This window comes from Tribolium castaneum, chromosome 2, assembly GCF_031307605.1.
Source record: "Tribolium castaneum strain GA2 chromosome 2, icTriCast1.1, whole genome shotgun sequence".
In the NCBI taxonomy this organism is placed as follows: domain Eukaryota; kingdom Metazoa; phylum Arthropoda; class Insecta; order Coleoptera; family Tenebrionidae; genus Tribolium; species Tribolium castaneum.
Window position 1 is genome coordinate 19,116,967 of NC_087395.1, and position 24,303 is coordinate 19,141,269.

At 33.6% G+C, this 24,303-nt stretch overlaps 1 protein-coding gene across 12 annotated transcripts in view; it reads right to left on the reverse strand.

The window, feature by feature from the left end:
* Camta (Calmodulin-binding transcription activator) overlaps positions 1-24,303 on the reverse strand; it is a 219,397-nt gene that overhangs the window by 83,841 nt on the left and 111,253 nt on the right. For all 12 annotated transcript variants that reach the window (XM_064355065.1, XM_064355060.1, XM_064355059.1 and 9 more), the window contains one exon: positions 6,132-6,223. In XM_064355065.1, the coding sequence (XP_064211135.1) occupies positions 6,132-6,223 (92 nt within the window). The remainder of the gene's footprint in view (positions 1-6,131; positions 6,224-24,303) is intronic.

Below are 24,303 nucleotides of genomic sequence, written 5' to 3' on the forward strand. Positions count from 1 at the left end.
TATATTTATATAGTTTTAATTGGAAAACCAAAATTTTTTTTGACCTACTTTAAAGAAAAAGCGAAATGTTGTTTTTTTTAAATATTTAAAAATGATGTATAATACAAATAGACGTATCAAATCAGAAAAAAATAAGTTTTTAAAAAATATCACAGCCGCCTATGATTCCTATTCAAAATAATAAAACATTATGTTATTGCAGCTAAACAAATGGTTATAAAATCACTGATAACACTATTAAATTCTCTGTAAAAACTGTTTTTGTTTCAAATGTGTATCTTTTATAATAAGGAAGATATATATTTTTTAAGATTGCACTAAAATGTTAAGTTTTGTAAAACAAAAGACGATAGCGGGATGTGATTTTGCAAAAATTATTTTCTCAAAAAGCGGACCCGTTTTTCTCTAAACCTTTTACTTTCAGAGATTCATTATTGCAGCACCCTGTACACAAAACCAAGACAAAAATTTGGAGTTGTTCGAGTCCTATTTAATATGCGATACGAACTAGTGGCCTGCAATATCCAAGAAGTAAAATGGGCGAGAAAGTCATTGGCGAAGTTCTCGCGAGTTCCGGTGATTTGAGGAACGTTCAGCGATTTCTCTAATTTGGCAAAGTTTGTGCCGGTTGTTTTATTCAGGATGTTTTAACTTTTCTGTTTTACATCGAGCAAGTCGAGGTCTAATTCGAAAATTTATTTTTATTTTATGGTAGATTGCAGATTTGGCTTGTTTAAAGTTTCGGGTTTCTCCCTCTCTTCGCGTGTCTGTTCGTTCGAACTTTGCGAATCGATCGATTGATGTTATTATCAGGCGTTGTTAATTTTTTGATGGAAGTCGTTTCAGAAAGTCGAAACGGTCCCATTATGTGGACTAATCGAGTCGATCGGTGCACACTGCTGGCTGCAGGCGGCATTATCTCGTCGAAAAATTGGGTTAGTCGTGATTAGTCTAATTTTAGTAAGGCTATGCATGCAATTTCATCCACAAAAAAATTTAATCGGCACCGGCGCTTGCATAAATTGTTGTTTTATCTGCATTTTAAAATTCGCCCCGATAGCGAAATTAGCGGTAAGAGTGTCGATAATTTTAATGCGAGAGCATTTTCTATGATGTAATAACATGATTAAATAACAGGAAGTCGTTCCAGAAACACGAGCTTTTCCACAGATTGTGGTGCCTTTTCTCATCGACTAATCTCGAAACGAAAGCACACGCTAATCGTTTGCTAATTTTTACGTTTCCACAAAAATAAATCAGTGTTTGACGCGGTTTCAAGTAATTCAAAACGTCGGGACCAGTCATCGAAACGGACCGCAAAGCTTTGATTGACTGCTTCCATACATAATTATTATCATGGATAATGAATTTTATTGAATGTTTCTGTATATTATTGCATGACGAATTTAATTACATGTCACTCAAAAACTTCGATTCAATTCGAGCTTTGGCAAAAACTTATGTTTATGCATAATTCCCATCGAAAGCTTTTCAGCTTCACAACAATAAATCCCATTTTACGGCACAACTACGGGTTTTATTATGTATCGCTGAATTTTCTAGGAAATTGGACGATTTATAAAGCGGAAGTAACTAACCGGCCGCCATTTTAGCACACCTCTATTGCTTTCCGATCTCTGAGATAAATACGGATCTGCTTTGTTCAAAAACTGCGAGATTTTTAAATAATCTGCAGCGGTTCCATAAAAATGTGTAATTTCCTGCCATTCCCCGCCAGATCCGTATTTAACAAATTGGTCAACATAAACGTCTGGTTAAAAATAATTTTTTACACCGCTCTAATGTTGCATGTTTGTTGTCCAAGCTGAAGTTGATTTATAGACATAAATATTGCCGCTAATTAAAAAGACCATCAAATTGCTATTTTTAATTTCCACACTGCAACAGTCGCTTAAAGTCAAAGTCTTTAAGTTGGATAACAATCTCGTCACGTGATTAATTGTAATTGCCCAGTAAACATAACACAAGTACTAGTATATATCGAAACGTTTTTGCAATTTGCTTAAAAGCACTCGAAGATGCATTTAATTCGGCGATAAAAGTGTTTGATCTCGCTTAGAACGAAAGTCGTACTTAATGCACCAACAAAACCGAACGACTTTGTTAAAACTCCGTCCTAAAAATTATAAAAATAATCGTTATCTTTAGTTGCGTTCGAGACACACGAAAGCACTCTTGGAAATGAAACGACTCGTACGGGTTTTACGACAGTAGTTGCGTATCATTTCCGAGTGTTTCGAGTTTTGAGACACAGCAGCTTCTCTCCTCTCCAAAATGGTGAAACACTAATAGCTCGTTAATATTTCCACGAGTGTTGCTTATGCTTAATTTAATTTTCCAACTTCCTGGGAAAAGTCCCACGTCAATTCGGGCATAAAATACCGACCTGCTGGGGAATTTGTGGAAAAACTCAAAATTTATCACATGACTGAATATTGTTATGGTCAATGAAATTTCACCCGTCATAAATTTTAAGGAGTAGGTAACGGCACTGAAACTAGGGGTGACGAGAGAGCGGATACCGAACGATGGAGTGCTGTCGTAATTTTTAATTTTTACACAGTTGGGACGAACCCGATTTGATTTCAACGGTATAGAGATCGTCAAAAATAAATAAAAATTGAACAGTTTTTCTCGTACAGGTACAAACAACAAATCAATATTGTTTTGTCCTTTATAATTATTATAACATTAATTTTACATTTACTTATATTGCTTTCCTATAATTGGAGTCACAACACATTACTTCAAAATTAAAACAACTGGTTTCTTTAATGTTGCGTCAAAAATTAAAATTCGGTATTTTTTGAAGAAATGAAAGAATTATGTTATAGAGAAAATACAATATAAATAAGCTACTGTGCAATAATAATTGAGTTGCAACTTTTCATAATTTTTTCTAGTGTAGGGTGTGTTAGTTTGCTCAGTCACAAATAGCAAGGCGGTTTTAAATAATGACACACTTTGGTCATACTATTTCACAACTGCATATGTTCCCCAAATATAGTAGGTACGGTAATTTCTACTAACGTGTTTTGTTATACGGACTGTTTGAATTTGAATTTGCCCCGCATTTAAATATTTTATTTCTATAAAATTTCTGAAAAGTACCAATTTTTAAAAACCCAGGCAACCAGTAAAACCAAATTTTTCATATACTAACATTATTTTTTTTTGAAAGAAGCGGCAAAATTTAATACCTACTACGATCCCACATTCATTTATAGACATATTCTAGTATATTAAAGTATATGTGGATATTGAGGTCTTTCGAATACGCGCGATTTTTTGAGCACGACAGCGTAGCCGGAGTGCTCGAAACAGAGCAAGTGTTTTAAAGACCAGTTATCCACGAATACTTTACGTTATTTTTTTGGTACACTTTAAAATCATAAACACTAATATTAAAATTACAAAAATTGGAAATAATGTAATGTGAGATCAGTATACCTTTCATTGTCATGGAATTGATTGTCATTATCATAAAAAATCATTAAAAAGTTGCCATTTATCTTCACGTTTCTTGGGTTATTGATGTTGTCACTTGAAAAAACGCGCGTTTTTAAGCTTTAAATCTTAAAGCTGCGTGCTTTAAAAATAAGCAAAATAAATTACCAAAAAAAAGTATAACCAAACACATTTGTAATAAAAAATAATACGAAAATAATGTCTTGATACATACTACATAATAACTATTAAACTTTTAGTGTGTAGTGTTGGCAAATTGTTTTTGACGAATTACTGAATACTTGTGCAAAACATTATGTTTATTTTCTTAATTTGTTTAATTTAATTTTTTTCAAAACTGCTTTGAAACAGTTAGTTCCAAAACTGCTTTGAAACACATATATCCTATGTTTTCAAGCGAACTGAAATTATTTGTATTATTGTTTCAAATTGTATTAAAAAGGCAAAATTGATTAAAAAATCGAGCAGTAACGTTGGAAAATTTTTCTAAAAGAAACGAAATCTTTGTTTAGGGAACATTTCATCTTTTTCAAAAGGGCACAAAAAAATAAAATACAGCAATACAGCAAGGTTCACCCATTGGAAGAACAGAATTTTCTCAACAAAAAAGTTTTGAGCATTATTAGGGTGACCAGAACAAGACATAAATGCAGTGAAATTTAATCAAAATGAAAAAAATATCATTTTTACTCCCTCTGTATTTTAATGTAGCAAAATTAATTCAATAGAAAAAAATTCATATAAATGGTTTAATTTTCCAAAACTCAGCCTTAAACAATTTTAAATAGTAAGCACATATTCCGAATAAAGCTTTTCCTCTAAACGTTTGTTAGGTAAAAATCAGTGCCTTTCTGAAAAAAAGCATTTTTTAAGCGAAACCTAAGATTTGTAGTAATATCACAAAATACAGTGCTTATAAGTAATGGAAGGCAAATTTATATATTTCTAAAAAAAAAACAACGATTTTTTGCAGTTATAAAGACAAGATTTTTGGTACAACTTTACTTTGTGATTGTAGAAACCGGTTATTTACTCAAAAATTAAAATTCAATATTTTAAACAAATCATCAGGCTTTAGATAAAGATTTTTCAGAAAACCAAAACTGACAGCTGAATGGATTAGCAGTAAGCCCATAAGTCTTCGAAACTAATTCCCATCTGATAATTATAAAATAAAACCGTAATGACTTTAAAATTCTTTAATCCACCTCACTTCCAAGTTATGCAAAACTCAATAATTCCCTTCAAATCTTATCAAGATTTTCGCCTCGTAATGTAAAAAAACGCATTTGTTTGAATAAAATCCACTCCTAATCAAGAAAATAATTACACATTTCTTCGAAACGAATGTGTTATTAAATCGATTGTGATTTTAAATTACATGTGTGTTAAAAAGCGTTGCTTTCGCCTCGAGTAGGCATAATTATAGTTCTTATCTCGTCGTACTGTGTGACTTTATTCCGTTTCAATTCCTTTGAGATTTTTTCGTATTCGGTCCGGTAAGCTCTCGTGGGTTGAAATGACGTGTAGACCATTCAGCTGACAGTTATTTAAGCCCGTGATAGATATTCATGCTTGGAAGTAGCCCACAATCGATCTGAAAACCCCAAAAGTGGAGTGTTGAACTTCACCCGATTTTCTAATTCCTGGGGCTTAGAAAGGCATCCATGTATCATAAAATTAAGACAAGGCGATAATTTCTGCCGCTATTTATGCGTGAGTAAAAATCGCTGAACGTCCGGAATACATATCCATTTTTTCGCGAAAAAGGATATGAGACGTATAAAGTTATTCCTCGCGGAGAAAGCGAATATTTCAGGCATAAAATTGTGAGTCTTCCCGTGTTTTGCGTTCGGGAATCTGGAGGGATAACCTTAGCAATGTGTATCAGAACGTCGGCATTGAATACAGATAAGTAATTCCGGTACAAAACACGAAATAAAATGCCCACGGCCGAATCGAGGAGACGCCCCGAGAAAACGTTATCTAGAAGTTAAATTAGATGGAAGTAAGACCGAAACTACGCAAACAGACGCCGCTAAATTGAGAATTAATGTCTTGCGTAGAGAGGACTTTATGACATTCTCGCAACTCGCAATGACTTGAGGCACGTTTTGCCGTTGAAAGTTTTAATGGCGCTTTTTCACCCGACAAAACTCGGCTATCGCACCGAGAGGACCCTTTTTTCCACTGTTTACAACGGCGATGCACAAAGCACACTCACTCACGCCAAAAATTCACTGGTGTAAACGTGGTTAAAATAAAAAATTGAATTTTATCGACGCAATGGGCGATGGCCCATTCATATCGCAATAAAAAATCCCGTTTTAATAATTTATAATGCCCACCTAGTCCTAAAATTTAACGCTTCGTTTATTGAACACAACAGTGTCTTCCCAAAACACGTCAGACATTCAACTAGGAATAAAGTTGCAATAAAACGACGTAATAACAATAACGTAAAGTTGTTGGTTCAAAGAAACGCTGAAATTGTACAGTTGTGGCCATTTAGTGATGATGGCGGCCATTTATTTTATTATACTGTAATTTTATATGACATATCGTAACGACGGCTACTCTTTTATGAATTAAAATAGAAAAAGCAGCGTTTAATCTTGGCCGAGATGCGATTAATAACTCACCTCGTTGGTGTTCCATCGGTGTCTTTGCGTGGGGAAATGGTCGGCCCTAGGAAGACTCTCCAGATTTTCAGGCAGTTTGATGGGTTCGCCGTCTGGAAAGAAGCATTAATTAAGTAAAGCTATTATGTCAGTGAAGAGGATAATGCGGCTTGGCCAGAAGGACTTGACACGAGAATCGGTATCGGGATCTGTTTACTTTCAGGATAACACAGAGAGCGAACCGAGTTCAAGTTTGCTAATATTTGATTTGAAATTATACGCTTTCAGTGAAGAGAGGATGATATCAGTGGCAAGCTGAAAGGTGATCGGTTGCTTTTATTAGTCTTTGTTGTACAAGAGAGGAAGGTTTTTCGACTGAAAGAGTGCTCCAGTAGATTATGTCGAACGCTAATGCATCAACCGACAATTACTAAATCCCCGACTCAAAGCGGCTTCAATGCCCAATAAAACTACACATTGGGTGTTTTTTCGATCGATCTAAACCAAGATGACAACAGTTACGCAGAAATTTAGACGCGCAGATTACGAAATTGTATTTGACGGGACGGTCTCGAGAGAGTTTCGACAAATACCATAGTCTGATTAATTTTCAACACAAACGAGTCTCCACATTAATCTATTGAAACTATTTATAGACGACAAAACAAACATGGAGATATGGAATGGTGGAATTGCGACAGAAAATCGTTTTTGTAAATTGGATTATTAAAACGAAAATACTGCTAAACGAGAAAGTAGTCCACAATTTGAAAAATCTGAAAAAGTACCACATAAACATTAGCTTCCCTAAATCAAAATTTTATCAAAAGTTGTAATTAAATAAACAAGCAAAATTTGCCTACATTACTTTCAAAAGCAAATTATTTTCTTTAGGAGAGCGCATTTGGGCAGGCAATCTACCTACATACCCAAGCAACAAGAGACAAGCGAGCAATTCTTTGACGTATTAGGTACCTGAAAACATTTTTAAATTCAGAAATAAAATTTCGTTCCAACTGCTTCTTTTATTATTATTTGCTGCAATCCAGAAAATGGTAGTATGAAAAAGACAGCACCAAAGAGTTTATTTTTTACAAGAGAAAAAGCAACTTTTTTAAACCATTTGTAAACCAATAGATAAATACATATTAAGTTTAAATAATGGATCCCTTATTTTTTCAGAAAGACAAAAATATCCTTATCAAGAAAAATGCTAATAGCGAGCACTTTTAAGGGTAAACAAAAAATGTTGATGATTGAATATAAGTCAAAAGTCAAAAACAGCGAAGTATAGAAACACCATTTAAAAACAATAATAACTAGACTGTTGCGCGAAAATTGTACAGTTCACAATGCGCAACATATTGAAAATATTGTCAAGAATGCTGTAGTGTTCTCTTTCTATTCAAAAATACAGCGTTGGGTAAAAGTATAAAACCAAGTGTTTTGTGCCTAAACTATGTGCCTTCAAAAAAAAAAAAACAAACAATTACATCATCAAGTACTATGAAAATTTTATCATTTAAAAAAAATTCGAAATTCCTTTTAGTTTTCGAGTTATTAAAACATTTTGTTTTTTTAAATGGCACACCACCACGATGTTTTTTTGGTAAAAGACTATGCTCTATAAATTACTTCTGATTCAATAATATTGTATTTAAACCAGTGGTTCTCTGAAAATAAATTATTAAAGTTGCATTCCGAGTTCGTTACGTAAGTTTTTAGAATTTGGCCGAAGTAGTTGTATCCAAATTACTCGAATAAAAACACCTTTTCAGTCAAATTCGGAAAACCCTCATAATGAGCTCGGAACGCAACTTTAATAATTCAAAAAAAAACACTGGTTCAAAAACAAAATTATTGAATAAGAAGTAATTTTTAAGACATAATCTTATACCAAAAAAAAATCGCCGTAGTAGTGCCAAACAAAAAAAAATTGAATAACTAGAAAACTAAAAGAAATTTCGAAAAAAATTATCCTTGAAAAATGATTACATTTTTAAAGTAGTTGATGATGTACTAATTAATTTAATATAACTAATTACAAATTAATCTAATATTACCAGGAATATTGGTACTCGCAGAAAAAGAAGAAACTCGTGTTTACGCTTTTTAAAATTTTACCCCAAGAGAAGAAGGGTGTTAAACAATTATTGATATATACTTCAACTCTCAAATGATTAAAGCTGCCTGAACTGTCTAACTTCGATAAAAACAACAATTAAAAGCACCCATCTCTTTCTTCCATTACTTGTATTCTTGAAGAATTTTGACATATATCACAAAGAGGATCAGGTGTAGATGAATAATAAGGTTAATTTTGGACAATTTTTCATAAGAAAAATTTACTTTGATTTGTTTTCATTCTCCACATTGCTAAAGAAAATGATATGTCCAGAGGTGTTTGGTTTCTTACAAACTAAATTTTAACCAGTTCCTCAAACTTTAACTGATATCTAATTAGGAGAAACCACTGGTAGATAAGAAATAAAATAGATTACCATAACAAATAAATAAAAGCACCCAGTAAGAGACTCTAATTAATCCTTATTTCTGTTTTGAGGAACCCAACTTTAACCGAGATCTCAAAGGCTGGTAACTACAGATAAAAAAGAAAGACAATTTTACAACCCTATACAATTTTCCGCCAGAAAAACTGAAGTTGGTATGATAAAATGAAAAAAGGTTGTTAGACGTTAGTAACGTGAATAATCAAATTCGTTCAATTCAATTCGTCAGTTAATTATGGATTTAAGTGCGGATTACATTAATGACGTTTCTATAAACCGGTCCTCAGAATTCTCGAAAATATGACGTTTCAATTGTCCAAACTATCCAATTTTAATAAAAAATAAACTTTAACCAAAAGCTCAAAAACTCTGCAAGTTGTGGATAACAAATAAAGGCAAATTCGGAATCTTCAGAGAATTTGAAATTTGAACTATTTTCCTCTCCAATTTGCCCAACAATTTTATATGTTGACTATATGGAAATCTAAATTATTATGATTAGTTATTCCTTTCTTTTTTTGAACAAAGCATGGTTAGGTTTACTTATCCTTTGATCACCACGTGCTGGCGAAAATTTAGTGTTAAAAGTAAAATATTCATTTTTAACAACATTTTGTCAAAAGTCGTTATCATTACGAAAAAATTAGATCATACTTGGGGCCCATTTCATTAAAATTGCAAGTTGATTTTAACAAGTAACAAATTTATTATTACATTACATTACTACAGAAAAAGTATACAAATGACAAGTAAATCACTTGTAAAAAGTTTTATGAAATAGGCCTCTAATTGTATGTTAAATTAAGTATTTCAAGAATTCAAGTTTTTTTATTTGTAAAATAAAATATTGAGCAATATATCCAATTTCGGTTCACTTTCATAAAAAACATTGTGGTGGAATTGACTAACCTGTTACCAAAACAACTCATATAAAAGTTAATGCCTAGAGTACCCAATTTCCACCACAATGGTTTTTATGAAAATGAACCGAATGTACAAGTTTTTAACTTTTTAAAATCTTTTTAATGATAGACGATAGTTTCTGGAAGAACTCTTTAAGCAGTAAACGCACTGCTAAACTGTAATACTGATGCTATTTACACTTTTAGTACGCCTCTAGAAAATTTAATAAAGTAATTTTTGATAGACAATTATCGGCAGTTGACCTCATAATGACCATCCCATCGACATCTAGATAGTGAATGAGCTAAGTGAACAGCGGCCATGTTGTGACGGTTGATTGCTGAGGGACTTGAAGCCCACACCGGGTCAACTGGATTAGCGGTAATGAGAGGCATTCAATTACCATAGCAAGTGCTCCACACTCTTCAATGGAAACGCTTCAACTCCCTCGACACCAATCACCTTCTCACTTCGCCGATATTTCTCGAATAATATTTTAAAAATCGTAAATGCAATTATACGCCCGGCAGTAAATAAGTCCGTTTTCCGTTTTTGACAGCAAAAAGCGTCATTAAATCTTGCAGAATACGATGTCTCAGATAAGTCTGGGTCGTCCCGTTTGGTATTTACAGTGATCCTTATAATAAAGTATACAAAAACTCCCAGCCGGCCATAAATCAGAAGGTCGGCAAGGACTCGCCGATAAATAAGGACATCCGTCGGTCGTTCGAGTTGTGAGTAGAGGCAAAAGTCGGCCCATCTGGGAGCAGCATCAGCACATTCGGCGCGCGGACCGTAAAATCAACCCTCCACCACGCTGACGTCGAAGGACACGTTCAACAATCAAGCGAACCGCCCCCGAAAATCGATCACAGATTCTTTCAAAAATCGCACGACAGACACACAAACAACGACCGGAAACGACTTCCGGACCTTCCACTATAATCACCATAAACGTAAATGTTTAAGCAACAATTCAAATGCATTGCCTAGACCTTTTGTTTAAGCGAAAAGCAGACCCTCTCTTCTTTTTGTATCTATTAAGCGAAGTCGTAACGCTAGGACGCTTGTAGTTATGGCGTTTCCTTAACGCTTGTTGAATTCGAAAATCACACACCCAATACCCCATCCATTCGCTGCAAGGACGAAATTACAGAATTATACAGCGGGCGAGTAACTCGCCCAAAACCCAAAGCAAAACATCCACACTTCTTTCTGACCATTAATAACAGAGGTAGTGGCCGAAAAGATGCAAAAAGCCTGTCAACTTGTGCAACTCCTGCGACATTCCTAGCAGCTACAAGTGGGAAATAAAAGTTCCTCCGGCCTTTTTATTCGATAATGGCGCAAATCCATGAACAGTGACGAGTGCTTTGCGATAATATTCGAATGTAAAAGTCAGCGTAGCGATCTCGCCCTGAAAATAGCCAGGAATCCCTCGAGAGATGCAGGCCAGCAGGAATCGCTACGATTGTCCGATGCACTTTAGAATAATTTTCCCGAAATAGTTCAGCACTATTTTAAAGCGTCGCAACACACACACAGACATCGAATAATTTTCCTACAATCGTCGAACACTAGCTGCATAATGGATGCACACAAGTTAAAAATTGACAACGCGGATCGAAAAATAAGCAAACTAACGGTCGCATGCATTTAAAGATGGATTTATTTAGGGAGTCGAGTCGCGTCTCTCTTCATATATATACTCATTTCCGTGGAGTGCGTCGCCTCGTGTGACACCAGCTGCTCGCTTCAAACTCCTCTATAATTCAACTCTCAAGTCACCACATCCATCTGCTGTCCGGAGTTGTCCGCCGCGATACCACTGCTGCTTTTAAATTAATACACCGGATAACTGGACGATATCATCGCCCCGGAACGTCCCGTGAGCTTTCGTTTTTATTGGACTAGGACAGCGTTTCTTCATCTTTCAATATTTGCGACCCGAATTTGACAGCTTTAATCGTGTCCCCTTCTATGGTTTATTAATTGATTCTTTCAGTTTTGCACTAAGATGGTTCTTTTTCTAACAAATAGTAAAATCGTCTCGTACTACAAGTTGGTGACAAATCTATCATTCTGAGAACAAAATATGATAATTCAAAATTGAATAAATTGGTGTCACACCTAAAACGTACGTATTTGATCGATGTACCTACGAAATACTGAATAAAAATAGCGACGTTTATAAATACACGGTTATTCGAATTGATGCAAAAATATTTAAACGTCAAAAATTGGCATACAATGAAGCTAATTTAAAGAATAACTCGTGTCCTATCTTTACAAATAATAAATTTTACGACTGCCGCGATCGACATTAATTAGTTTTTGCACTATAACTGCGAAACATTTTCAGAGATTTTCTGAATTTGTCATTGCATTTACAAAATACGTAGGTACTTGAACCCAAATTTGGGTCTAATTTTTAGGAAAGTTTAAACTGTCGCTGCTTGGCCGCCTTTAGCTTCAACGTAAACTTTATATTCTATTTCAAATTATAAAGTTATTCGAATTCACGATTTGTTACGCTTGTCACACGAGAAGACCTTTAATATCATTTTTTTTAAATTTAAAAAGACGACGGGAAAAATGAAGAGTTCTTGATGATCAATTTTTGGGACGAGATGTTTAACTAGAAATTGTGACTGAAAGAAAAGCATTTTAAGCATTGAAGCATGTTTTAAGTTTTGTTTTGAATATTAAAATAAAATCAACAAATTTCAGAAATGTAGACTCTGGTAGACGTAGGCTCTGGTTGAAAATAACGTAAAATTTTATTCATTTGACAAAAATTATAACCATGAAAGTATTTTCGACATGAACCTCTGACATAAGTTGCTAACAAAAATTTTATTAAAAAAGGATAAAAATATATACCTTATTCACATAATACAAAATTGGCTCGGTTTGACGTTCAGTGTCCCAACTCTCCAAATAAAGAAACTCTAGTAAATATAAATACAAAAATTGGATATATCACCTCAACTCCAGCTTGCAGCTTTTTCGGGCCATTTTTAATACTTTCTTCCGTTTTTCTGCCCTTTTTGACACTACATCTTTTATTGTTTGAAGTCGTCAAATACTAATAAAAAAGTATAGCTTGCAACATAGCTGAATGTATCATTTGAAACAAATTTCAATTTAAACTAAGGTCAGCACAAAACCAAGAAGCAAAAAGTATGAATTTTGAGTGAACGACGTCCGCAGCAATAAAAGTAGCACTCAAATAAAATTACTGAGAGGTAGCTGTCCACCTCAAAATAAAATTTAAATTAAATTCACAAAAATACATTAGTTATTTTCATTATCCAATTATTTGTCTGCGTTTACTATCTTCTCTTTTAAAGACACTACAACAATTTTTTAAAACATACTTCCTTTACTGCGTACGAGTATTTGCACTGTTTTATACAGACTAATCCGGAGTTACTGATTTTGGACAAGACCAACTTTTAATATTAAAGGATACGAACAATCCCACAGTCTTATGCGGTTGTACGTCTAATATTTGTTAAGAATAATGGAATCCGGCTGGAGTGTGCAAATTATTATTAAGAAAAATACATTTAAATTTGTTCGCAACAGTCTTTCTGAATCAGCCAGTGTTATTCATTTTTAAATTGTGCGCATATTTTTCTTCTTAAAATATGGCTAAACCAGTACAACCTATGAAAACATTTGACATTGCTAGCCGGACTGCCACTGTTATTACTTCCAAAGCCAAGAGATGTTCCAAAGTTTTCAAAGTTATGCCACATATCCTGAATCCTTGTGATATTACTGGTTTCCCCATATTTTAGGAAGAAAGCAATAATTATCTTAAAATTAACTTAGTTGTTACAAAATAGTGCAAATGGATGTGAGTCAAATAACTAGTATGGTGTCTTTAAAAGACAAATGAGTACTGAGCAGTTGCTTACACGTAGTTATACACTATTCGAAATGTAAATGGCTCAATTCAGAATTTAGCACGATAATAACTAACAAATGGGATGAATAATCAGGTAATTACTAGTGATAGTGTTTTGTGAATTTTCGATGAATTAATCGAAAATGCTACAATTAATTTACTTACTAGGGATATCATCTCCTCAATAAAATTCACACATGTTGATATTTTGGATAGACTCGTCACAAGTTTAATTACTTATGACTAATTGATAATACTTTTGATTTGAGCAACAAAAAAGTACTGTTAATTAGAGAGTAAAAAATCGGAAAAACACAAAAATCCCGTTTTTGTAGTTTTATTATTACCAAATAAAAAGTATTGTCAAACGGTTCATAAGTTATACGAGGTGAATTTGCTAAAAATATGTTTTTTTCTGTACTCAAAGACAAATTATCACACAAAATCCAGCGAATGTTATCATTATCAAATATTTAATATTTTTTCTAACAACGTATTTTTTCAAAATTTTTCTACAATTTCTTGTAATTCAAATTAATTACTTAATTAATAGATTATTTTATAACGAAACGCTAAAAAAAATCATATTTCACATGTGGTTTTAAAACAAGCGATGCATAAATGTTGTTTTGAGCAAAAAAATGCAAATAAATTTCACTGTCCACAAAAAATAATTAAGTAAAAATTAAAAATTTTAATTTACGCAATTTTAGAACTAGGAACAATTTAAGGAAGAATGTTTTACTCAAAACATCGTTCTAGAATATTGCAGTCAAACATTGTCTTAGATCCGGTAACCATAAAAAAGGTTTATAACCCACAATTTCCTCCAACCAGTTTTCTTCAACTCATTCCGTCCTGTGCATTGTTTCAGACTTTGCCAGAACCAAAACCAAACGTGTTTTCTTCGCTTTTTTATTGTAATTAGTTCGGGATTTTACTTTTTTTACTACCCTTTACAAAGCGACGCATTTTTTATAAAAAAAAACTAGTACTGCAAAAAAGCCAAAAAGTAACAAAAATTTATTTTTTGTAAAAGTTTATTTTAGTAAAAAATAAAAATATAGGAATTATTAGGTGTTAATAACATTGAGCAACGTACCTAGCGACCCTCTGACCAGCCTATCGGTCGTTAAAATCCTTATAAATCTCTTGGCATATAAAAAACTATTAGCTGTGCTATTAGTTAATTTTAATTTTAAGTAAAGGTAGGAAAATTTTGAAAAATTTACATGCATGCAGAAAAATGTAAGATATTTGAATAGCAAACGCTAATTACAGCCCGATTATTACATTTTTTAAAACAGTAAAAAAAACTTCTATCAGACTCACCCTGTAGTACAAATGTAGTTTTCGTACCTCTAATTGCGAATGCTATGAAATTCTTATCAATACAGTCAGAATGTGAGCCGGTTTATAGAAAGCTTTGTTAAAATTTGATTCGTTGTTAAAAGTTAACCAATCAAACTTATTCAATATGTTCACGTGATCTGTAAATCACGCATTTTATTGCAGATTAATCTAATGACGCTTCTATATAAAGCTTTGTTAAATTTAAATCGTTGTTAAAATTTAATTGCGAATTAAATTAATAACGCTTCTATAAACCGGTCCTAAGAGTTACTACTTAAATTTATAGCATCATTTTATAGGCCATTTTTGATTAAATATCGCTGCATAAGTAGCCCTGTTTTCAGAGATCCAAAAAAACTCCAAAAACGAAAAATACCACACATTAAAAATACTTGACCGTTTTTCATTTTGGCTTTATTCATTTTGTTAATTGGCGACTAAAAATCGGGACAATAAACGCGCTCGCAATAAATGCTCGCAGTCGTGTGCGATTCGGTTATGCATTACGAGCGGGTCGTTCTCATGTTTCTCTTGTTGGAATTTATGGTCGCTTGTAGAAATCTCATATTCTCTCGGTAAGAAGCCAGAGAGTGAGATGTTGCAACGAGACGTTGAAATTTGTATAACCGCGGAGTAATGGAAGTGAGAGAGCAATGAAGCATATTTCGGCCATAAAATTGATTAAAGCTGTGAAAATGACGCAATTGAAGCTCGCCAGCACGTCAACAGATGTGTCTCACGTATTTCGGAGAGTCGAAAACGATTTCGGCGAGACAATATCGTATACACATGATTTACATTAGGGAAACGATATGTTTGAGAAAACAAGAGAGATAATTAAATTATAACCGAGTAAATAAACCGGATTGTAAATGGATAAATTATCGAAACAATTAGTTGCGATAGTTGGAAGGGCGCCATTCGATTATACGTTTCCACCCTTCGGCAAACATCTTCGTTCACTCCGACTACTTACTTGGTTCGAGTTACTCCAGGAAGTTGCAATAATACAATTATTCTTGTAATTTCACACGAGGACTAGGAAATGTGCTCCCAGCTAGTGCACTGTTCTCGTCTGGATTGATTGTTTGTTTAAGTAGAGCAATTTACCCAAGAAATGAGATATTATCTCAATCCTCAACGAAATTTTTACATGCGAATGGATACTCCCGATTAATTATTTTAAGTAAAGCCGCGTTGCCTAAGCAGCTTTTAAGTTAATTTCGTTAGTCAGTATTTATCATCGCCAATGTTATGATCTTCCCCGAGCGAAAATAATCCTTTTAAAATATCCGATAAAGTTAATTAGGTCTGCTCTTAAATAATTTACACAAGATAATCTCTTTACAGCGTGCCAACTTTGTAACAATTTAACTAGTTTCTCCTATAAATAGGCCCATTGGGCTTTAGAAGTTTAATTGTATCAAGTAATAAATATCCATTAAATTAGAGCAAAGCCGCCAATTAATTTTCCAACAAGATGTGTCGACACTGCTCCAGTGGAATTTTTCGAGTGTTTATGCAGACAAAAAATGAACAAAACGAAACAATAGGGATCAAAGCTACAAAGGGTAAACAAAAGGAATACTTGCTCTTATTTTAGATATCGAAACAGTGGAAGTGGGGCAGTCAAGAACGATGATTTATCGCGATGTTTTTTCGCTTTTTTTAAAGCTCGATTCCCATCTCACCTCGTGACGACCGAAATTATCTTGTTATGACACAACACAACCTTGTTTAAACTTAATTAATGCGACTTTGAAAAAAGCACTCTTTATTGTAAAATTGAACACAGTCCAATGCTCAGATAATCTATTCTGTACTAACAAGTAGGTGTGCTTTGAAATTCAAATAGTTGTTTATTTTTATCGATCTTCCAGTACGCCGCGTACTATTTCTATTTTCGAAGTCTAGGTCAGTGTTTCAGACACGTTTTGAATGATGCTCGATAATATTAGGAAAATCCATTTTAATTTCCGATAGTCCACAAAAAACACTCTGTTTTTAATTAATTTAAAATCGCCGGCTTCAAAGGCTTATCTTTCCGCTCAAAGTAATAATCGTATATTCTCCACAATGATGATGCTTTTCGCATTGTTTACTCGCTTCGGTGCAGCGAAATTTACGTTTGCATAAATAAGTTCTTAAGGTATTTTCCTTGCAGAAATGTGATATTGTGGAATAAACTAAACCTCCATTTTAGATTGAAACTGTTGGGAACAGTGGCCATAAACGTTTCAGTTTACTGAATTTTCAATTTTCAGTGGCGACAAATGTAAGGTACAAAACGCCAACTTTTTATCCCGGCGCATCCACCAAATTTTGAGCACACTCAAATGTATTAAAATAATAACCATATATTTAGTAAAATGAACACAAAATTAAGTTTTCCAAGCTCGCATGTCACTGAAACCTCACTTGACATAACAAGATCAAAACAGTTGCGTGTCCCTGTGAAAAATGCACACGTGTAAGTAGAAAAATGGAACTGTAAATAACAATTAATTTAATTAAGTAGTTATTACCGTAAAACACTACACCGTAAATGACTTATTTACCGACTTTTAAGAATTTTATCAAATTCATAAAAATCGCCCATTTTCATGCGACACGAGTATGTTGTATTTGGCTGCAAGTGTATTCGATATTTTGGCAATATTTTTCAAAGTGTTGTCTCTGGGGAGTGTAAACTCGCGGTAAAAGTGGCCGTCGTTAATCGCGGCGCTCGCTCGTGCGGATTTATTGTGCGGTTTAAGTCGTCGTTTCCGGTTGTAAAGTGCTGTGAAAATCGGTCAGTTATCACCAGTAAATATTTTATGTATGAGAAATCGTCTCTGAAAGCGCTGTAACAGATCGTAAATTGAAACGTTCTGGCAAGTTTTCGGCATCGCAATATCACCGCCGAACACAATCAGCACGTAAAACAGTAAGTTCGTCATGCGTGAGCCATTTATTGCGGCGTATATTGATAAAGGAGTCTTGTGGTCCACGTACAAGTGTGCGTTATGAGCCATCTTGGCCTGCGGTTGGCCGATTCGAGTCGGTGATTTGTTAGCGGGGCCGCCTGCTCCAAACGATTGAAAGAAAACACACTTATTTTTCTTCTCTTATTTATTATTGTGCTTCGGTGGACGACCACCGATTCCAAAATCAATGTTTATCTTTGGATTTTCTTTGATGCGCTTATGGTGGCTGGCGTGTGTGTGCTATCCTCTGTTCTTTCTTTTTGTTTGTGCTTTGATTCATTTGCTCGCGATTTATGAGTCATTATGTTCGACGGGCCAGACGAAATATTTACTGGCTATTGTAACGACGGAACGTCAAAAGCGTGGAAATCACATAAAAACTAGAGTCGGCCCATATGTCGCCCGAGAACAAAAAAAAACAGACTTCGCTTTATGTACGAACGGACCGGAATCGTAATTTCTTTAGACGGATTAAGGCAATAAAAACGTTTTTGATGAGGCACGCAAATTTCACAGACAAATTACTAAATGAGTCATAAAGAAGTTCTTTTAGACCTCAACATCTTTAACAAAATATTTAAACTGGTTTTCAAAGCCTATGGAGTATCTAGTCACTAAACAAATCACGGGGTTTAACAGGTTTTCCTCTTTATATTTGAAAATATTCCGTAAAAGTAGTCGCAATGGTTGAGTAACCCATGCAGACATCAGCAAAGATCAGCGAAATGTCCTAACTGGGTCACTTCACCAACAACAAAAGTTTTTTAATTATTAAATGCGTCGTCTGCGTTGATTGACAGTAATATAAAGTCTGCCCACTGTCAAAAAATGACCGATTGAGGGAGCTATATGTTCGCGCTCCAATGGAATTTATTTCTTTTGGTTTGAACCTTTGCTAAATTTCGTTTGCGAAAAAAACGCTTTTGTGTTTTGTGAGTTGTATATTTTTATTATTTTTTTAAAACTAAATCAAATACATAAAAAATTATGATATTTTGTACGGAAATATAGTAATTAGTTCTTTTTGAAATATATAAATTTACATTTAGGTCACAGAGTTTAGGTGTGCTTAAAATTTCCAAATTTCTAAAAGCATAATCAAACACCACAGTAGCTGTCTATAATTCCTTTAATAATTCGAGTCCTTCACCATTCATTTACAATTCACAATTAATTGCATCTAAATACTTTATTATGTCAGAATTATAAGTACCACCTAATTTTAAATCGATTTGTAGACCAAAATCAAAACAAAATAGTCTTGGACTTAAATAGATTTTAACAAATCACTTTGAAGATTTAGCTTTCCTAGCGGTTTATTTTCCGAATTATTCCAAAAAGAAAAAACGAGTAATTGTTAAAAATTCAGCAGCTAAAACGAAACTGCATTTCCAAATGAAATGGGTGTAGTTTGTATCAAATGATTTTGAACACATGGGCATAGTGCAGGCTTTTCTAACGGCTTACTTTCCGCATTAATCGAAGAGACAAAAATGATCTGAAACGAGTAATCGATTTAAAGTAGGTAACTTCGTTTTTCTCAACGTGTTCACAGTTTGGAACATAAAAATTACAGATACTTGGTATTTTAGTAATTCAATATAAAATCTGAAACAATGATATTACGTTTATTAAGCTGAAAAAAAAACCGAATTATTTTTCAGATCAATATTTTGTCAATTATGTCAACGATTGTGACATTAATTTTACGTAAATTTTCAAAATTTTAAAAATGACAGTTTCCTTTAGAACGTGACGCGAGCGTCATCTACTGGAATTTATGATTTTGACAAGTTTACGATTTTGGGCTAGTGGACAGACATAGGACAGACTTTATATTACTGTCAACTGTGCTGTCAATCCACGCAGACAACGATTAAATGAAATAGTTATTATTGTTTTAAGCCTTCTTTTAGATTAACTGTTTTAGTTTGTAAGCACATTTTGTATACCTATATTCAAATTATTTTTCTGATATAATCAGTATTGGACTCAACTTCGAGTTCGTACTCAAACTCTAAGGTAACCAAAGGTTCTCTTTAATTTTTTTAATCATCGTTTGATAATGTAACCCAAGAAAAATTTCTTTAAACGTTACAAAAAGATTGAAAAATATCAAAATAATGAGAAGAAAACCTTGCTATTGAAAGAAAAACTGTAACACTTCGGGGTTTAATTAATGTTAAATTAATGAAAATTAATCAAAAATGGGTTTCCCAATTTGGTGTCACAGCTTCGTTTCTTCGATTATCATTTTAGTTATCATACTTATCAATGAGCAAAAATGATGATAATATTTATCACTTGCACGTAACGACAAAAAAATATTGACTTAGTGCGTTGTTCTTGTTTTATGTTGTGTTGAAGGACTTGACTTCTTCTTGAATATTCGATTTTTCTTCTGATGTCCATACGAGTATCTCAATATTTCTCAATTACGAATTTTGTATGATTTTTAGAATTTGTGTTGAGAGCAATCCAATGATTTTGACTATTGAATAATCAGTTATCGAATGATTTAAAATATCGAATGAATAGAATCATTTATTAAAATTTTCTTTATAAACGCCATAAAAGTGATACTTTAATGACGGAATTCAGTTAGTAGAAGTTTTATTTTTATATTAGGCAAACAGAGTAAAAAAAAGTAGAACTAATAATTATCATTTTCCATTTTAATATTTAGAAAACAAGTATAAACGTAAAATTCTTCGTATTCTAAACAACTTAAAAACTGCTGTTTCACCAAATAACGCGCAACTAGGAGACAGACATCAAACATTCCGCAAAAAAATTTGTTTGATAAATTGGCTTGATAGGTAAAATCCAGACCAGAAATTATGATTTTCCATCAAAAAATGTAATGTCTTCCGAAATGACCTAGTTAATTTTGTTGTTTTCTATCTTATAATTTTATACGATTTGACAACTTCTTCGCCATAAAGCTTTACTTATACTCTTAATGTTATAACTATATTGGGATTTGCTATCCTTAAGAAACGAAAACATAAACGAAAGATTTTTATTAGCCATCGATATTGTGTTCCTATTCATGTTCTACTATCGAATTACCTATTCATTAAAATTTATCCGATTGTGTTCATGACTAAACTACGGCAATTGCACTGCCTTCAGTACACAAATAATCAACACCACTTCGACTTTCGTCTACGTACAGTTAGATAATACAACTTTCAACATGTCAAAAATCACCAATTCATCATCGCCAAAAAACGAAAGAACCACAGAAATAAATCAGACTGAGATTAAATATGTACACAATGTTCAGAGATGGTGCCACCAATATGAAATTTGAAGGAAATGTGCCGCTTATTTAAAATTAAAGGTGACAAAATCACGACAAATCCTATACTTGAAACAACTTTGCCGCAAAAAGCAAAAAATAAATACAAAACTAAATTTGACAGACACGACAGTTCTCAGAAACTACAATAGTCATTTGGACAAAGCGGCACATTGAACTTGAATTCCATAGCCGACTTGATAAACAACCATTTTTAAACACATTGTAGTTTTAAATACAAACTAACAAAATGACAGAAAAACTAGATTCACACTCAAATTGAAACTTAATTGCGATAGTTATTCAATTCAGTTTCTGTTAAACTTACGAACCTCGAGAAGATTTCTTCACGAGAGCTTGATTCTTGATCACTGTTTCTTGTCTTGATTTGAAACTGATAAGTCAATGATCTTTTCTTGATTCTTGACAATACCAAGACAAGAACAACAACGTGTTTTACATAAAACACTAGTTGCAACTTAAGACTCCAAAGATTAACAAAAATTGTCTTAATATTTTTGAAAGTCGGAAAACATGCTATTACATTCCGTGGTCAATGATATACTCAAAAATCAATTAGAGAAAATTTTAACTGTGTTTCGTAGATGTTCAAGCCTTGTCATGTAAGATGAATTGGTTGGGATAAAGATACTATGATAAATTGCATAGGTGGAGTACGAATTGGGCATATTTATCATAGTTAATAATAAGTAGAGATTAAGGAAAACAAATAATTAATCAATAAAAGATTCTAGTCTTCGTTGCTCCACTGACTACAAATTTTTAAATAGTTTTTCCTCTAAGTAATGAAATTGTTTAAAGTCACTGAAGCACCTAGAATTTTCAATCTCGCCCTCAACGATAAAGTAGAATTGATTCGCTCATTACTTTCACAGGTAGATTTAGAATTTCAAATTGGGGTCTCGCAATTTGTCAGTGTCATGTCTGTTAAGATATTCCGAGCAACAAGTCTCTCTCAAATTGTACGGTTGGCAATAAGCCGGCTCCAGTAACATTTTTACAGATTAATTACAATTTTATTGAACACAGAATTAAACCATGTTTGAACAAAATCAAGAAGTTATTGACCTTCTCGTTTTAAGCGAGTGCTTGCAAAGCTTTGTGTCCACTTGTATAATTAATTCAAACAAAATCAGACAGAATCATTTAAAACCCATTAAGGCCGATTTTCTTCGCGTGCCGTTGATCTAAAACACCGTTTTTTATTAAGTAATTAAAAGTGTTATTCCCGAACACATATGTAATTCCGGCGTTATCAGATTCCGGAGTCGCCTGAATAAATTGAATTTATTAATTTCCCCTACAAATCGCAGCCTTAACTAGAGAGAAATAAGCTGGGTTTTGTCGAGCTTTTTTCCGACTTGTTTCACTTACATGTATTTCCATATAAATGCGTATTGTTACCTTCCTATGACGGCCTGATCGATAAATACTCGTACGCGGCTCAGAATCCGGCAGATTTCAATTTTCTCTCCACATCGATAACACTAAGAGGACAGCTTTCGTTCGAATGACTAATTTCCCCATTTTGAGCTTTGCCCGGAAACATTCCGAGTTTGGACGAATCAGTACATAGTGAGAATATCAGTGTGTCAGTGTGCAAATACCGACACGATACGTTTTTAGTAATGTCATAAATTCCAAGTAGCGTGGCACATTTTATGCAAATTTTCTCATATGAATTCAAATATGCGTTCGTGACTTACGCACGGTGTTCCATTCGAACGTAGATTTTAGATTTGATTTCGTTTTAGGCTGATTCGCGCCCCGGAGGGGACCCTCTCTCTCTTTTATTTTAATTTATTCCGACCCCTACTAAATTGTCTTTCTCGCTTACGATAAAAAGAATCGAGGTTAAGTGCCGAGGCCTCTCGTATCGTTCGTCGTTTGCTCCGGATTTGATTTTGATCCGTTATCGTTTTGAGGAAAATTGTTGCCGGTGTTATTACCGGATTAATCCGGGACTGCGTGCGCCGCGAAACGGCCATTTATTGGACGATGATTAATCTACATATGCATAATGCACCCGATAAACCTTTGCTCAACCTCGTCGATGAAACAACTAAAATTAATCGCAGCATTTGCCACGAATTTTTTCGTGGTATATTTTTTTCCAAAGACATAAACTCGTCCTGTAAGAAGCCACATCTAGGTAATCTCTCACTGTGGCCGTCCCGTATATTTTATATATCCGGGCCCGGAATCCCTCCGGCATTTGTCAATACAGTTTATGGCGATTCTTCCAATGTGGGATCAAGTGGTAAGCATTAATTTATGTTGGCACTCTGATCGACTTAATCCCGCCGACGGAAACATACGATAGACGTTATGATGAAATTTTATGTATTCGGCCGGAATTCGGATTAGAGATAATCATGTCGTGAAAATAAAAATTCCTAAAGCTTAGTTTTATTTAACTAAGAGTCGTAATCGATCCGAGTTCATCCGTTTCGTTTCTTCTGTAAGCAATAAATAGTCGACAACAAAGATACTGTCACAAAATGTAATCAATCTTCGGCGGGTATCAGAAATAAAATAAAAATGAAATACGAAACATAACTTTGGGGATTCTTTTAAAGCTCGCTGCTCTTCCGACTGGGACTATTGACAAGGCTTTCCAATTAGCGTTCTGTAGATCCGAGTAAATAAAAATCAGTAGTCTGAACCATTTAATTAAATTAACCTTTTGCTATCTTTACTTAAAAAAAAGTTATTACAGAGTGAAAAATATCTGATCTCCAAATCTCCACTCAACAAAAATTGAGCTTCTTCATGTTTTGCTAGTCAAGCAATTACGAAAACTTCAAAAATCAGGTGTTTTTCAAAATTATTATTTTTTTAATAAAAATATAAACATCCGCAAATATGTCACAAAAATGTTCCGAAAAAAATCGAGTGCTAAAGTCGGCTGATTGCTGAAAGAAATTTTTTTAATGTATTTAAATTTTTTTCCACATTTTATTTCATTCCTAATAATAAACATTAATTAAATAAAAATACTAATTAAAGTTTGGTCTCTTCTGGGATATGTTACACTTAAAAAAATTGCCTTACAGATACTTTATTAAAGACAATTTTACAGTTATGAGAAATGCATGTTTCAGTAAGAGAGTATCATCATCAGTTATAAACTACAACAATTAAAAATACTACTTGTACTTTATTTTCTATAAGACACATTAACATTACATACGAGTACAAATGGCTGCCGGTAGTCATT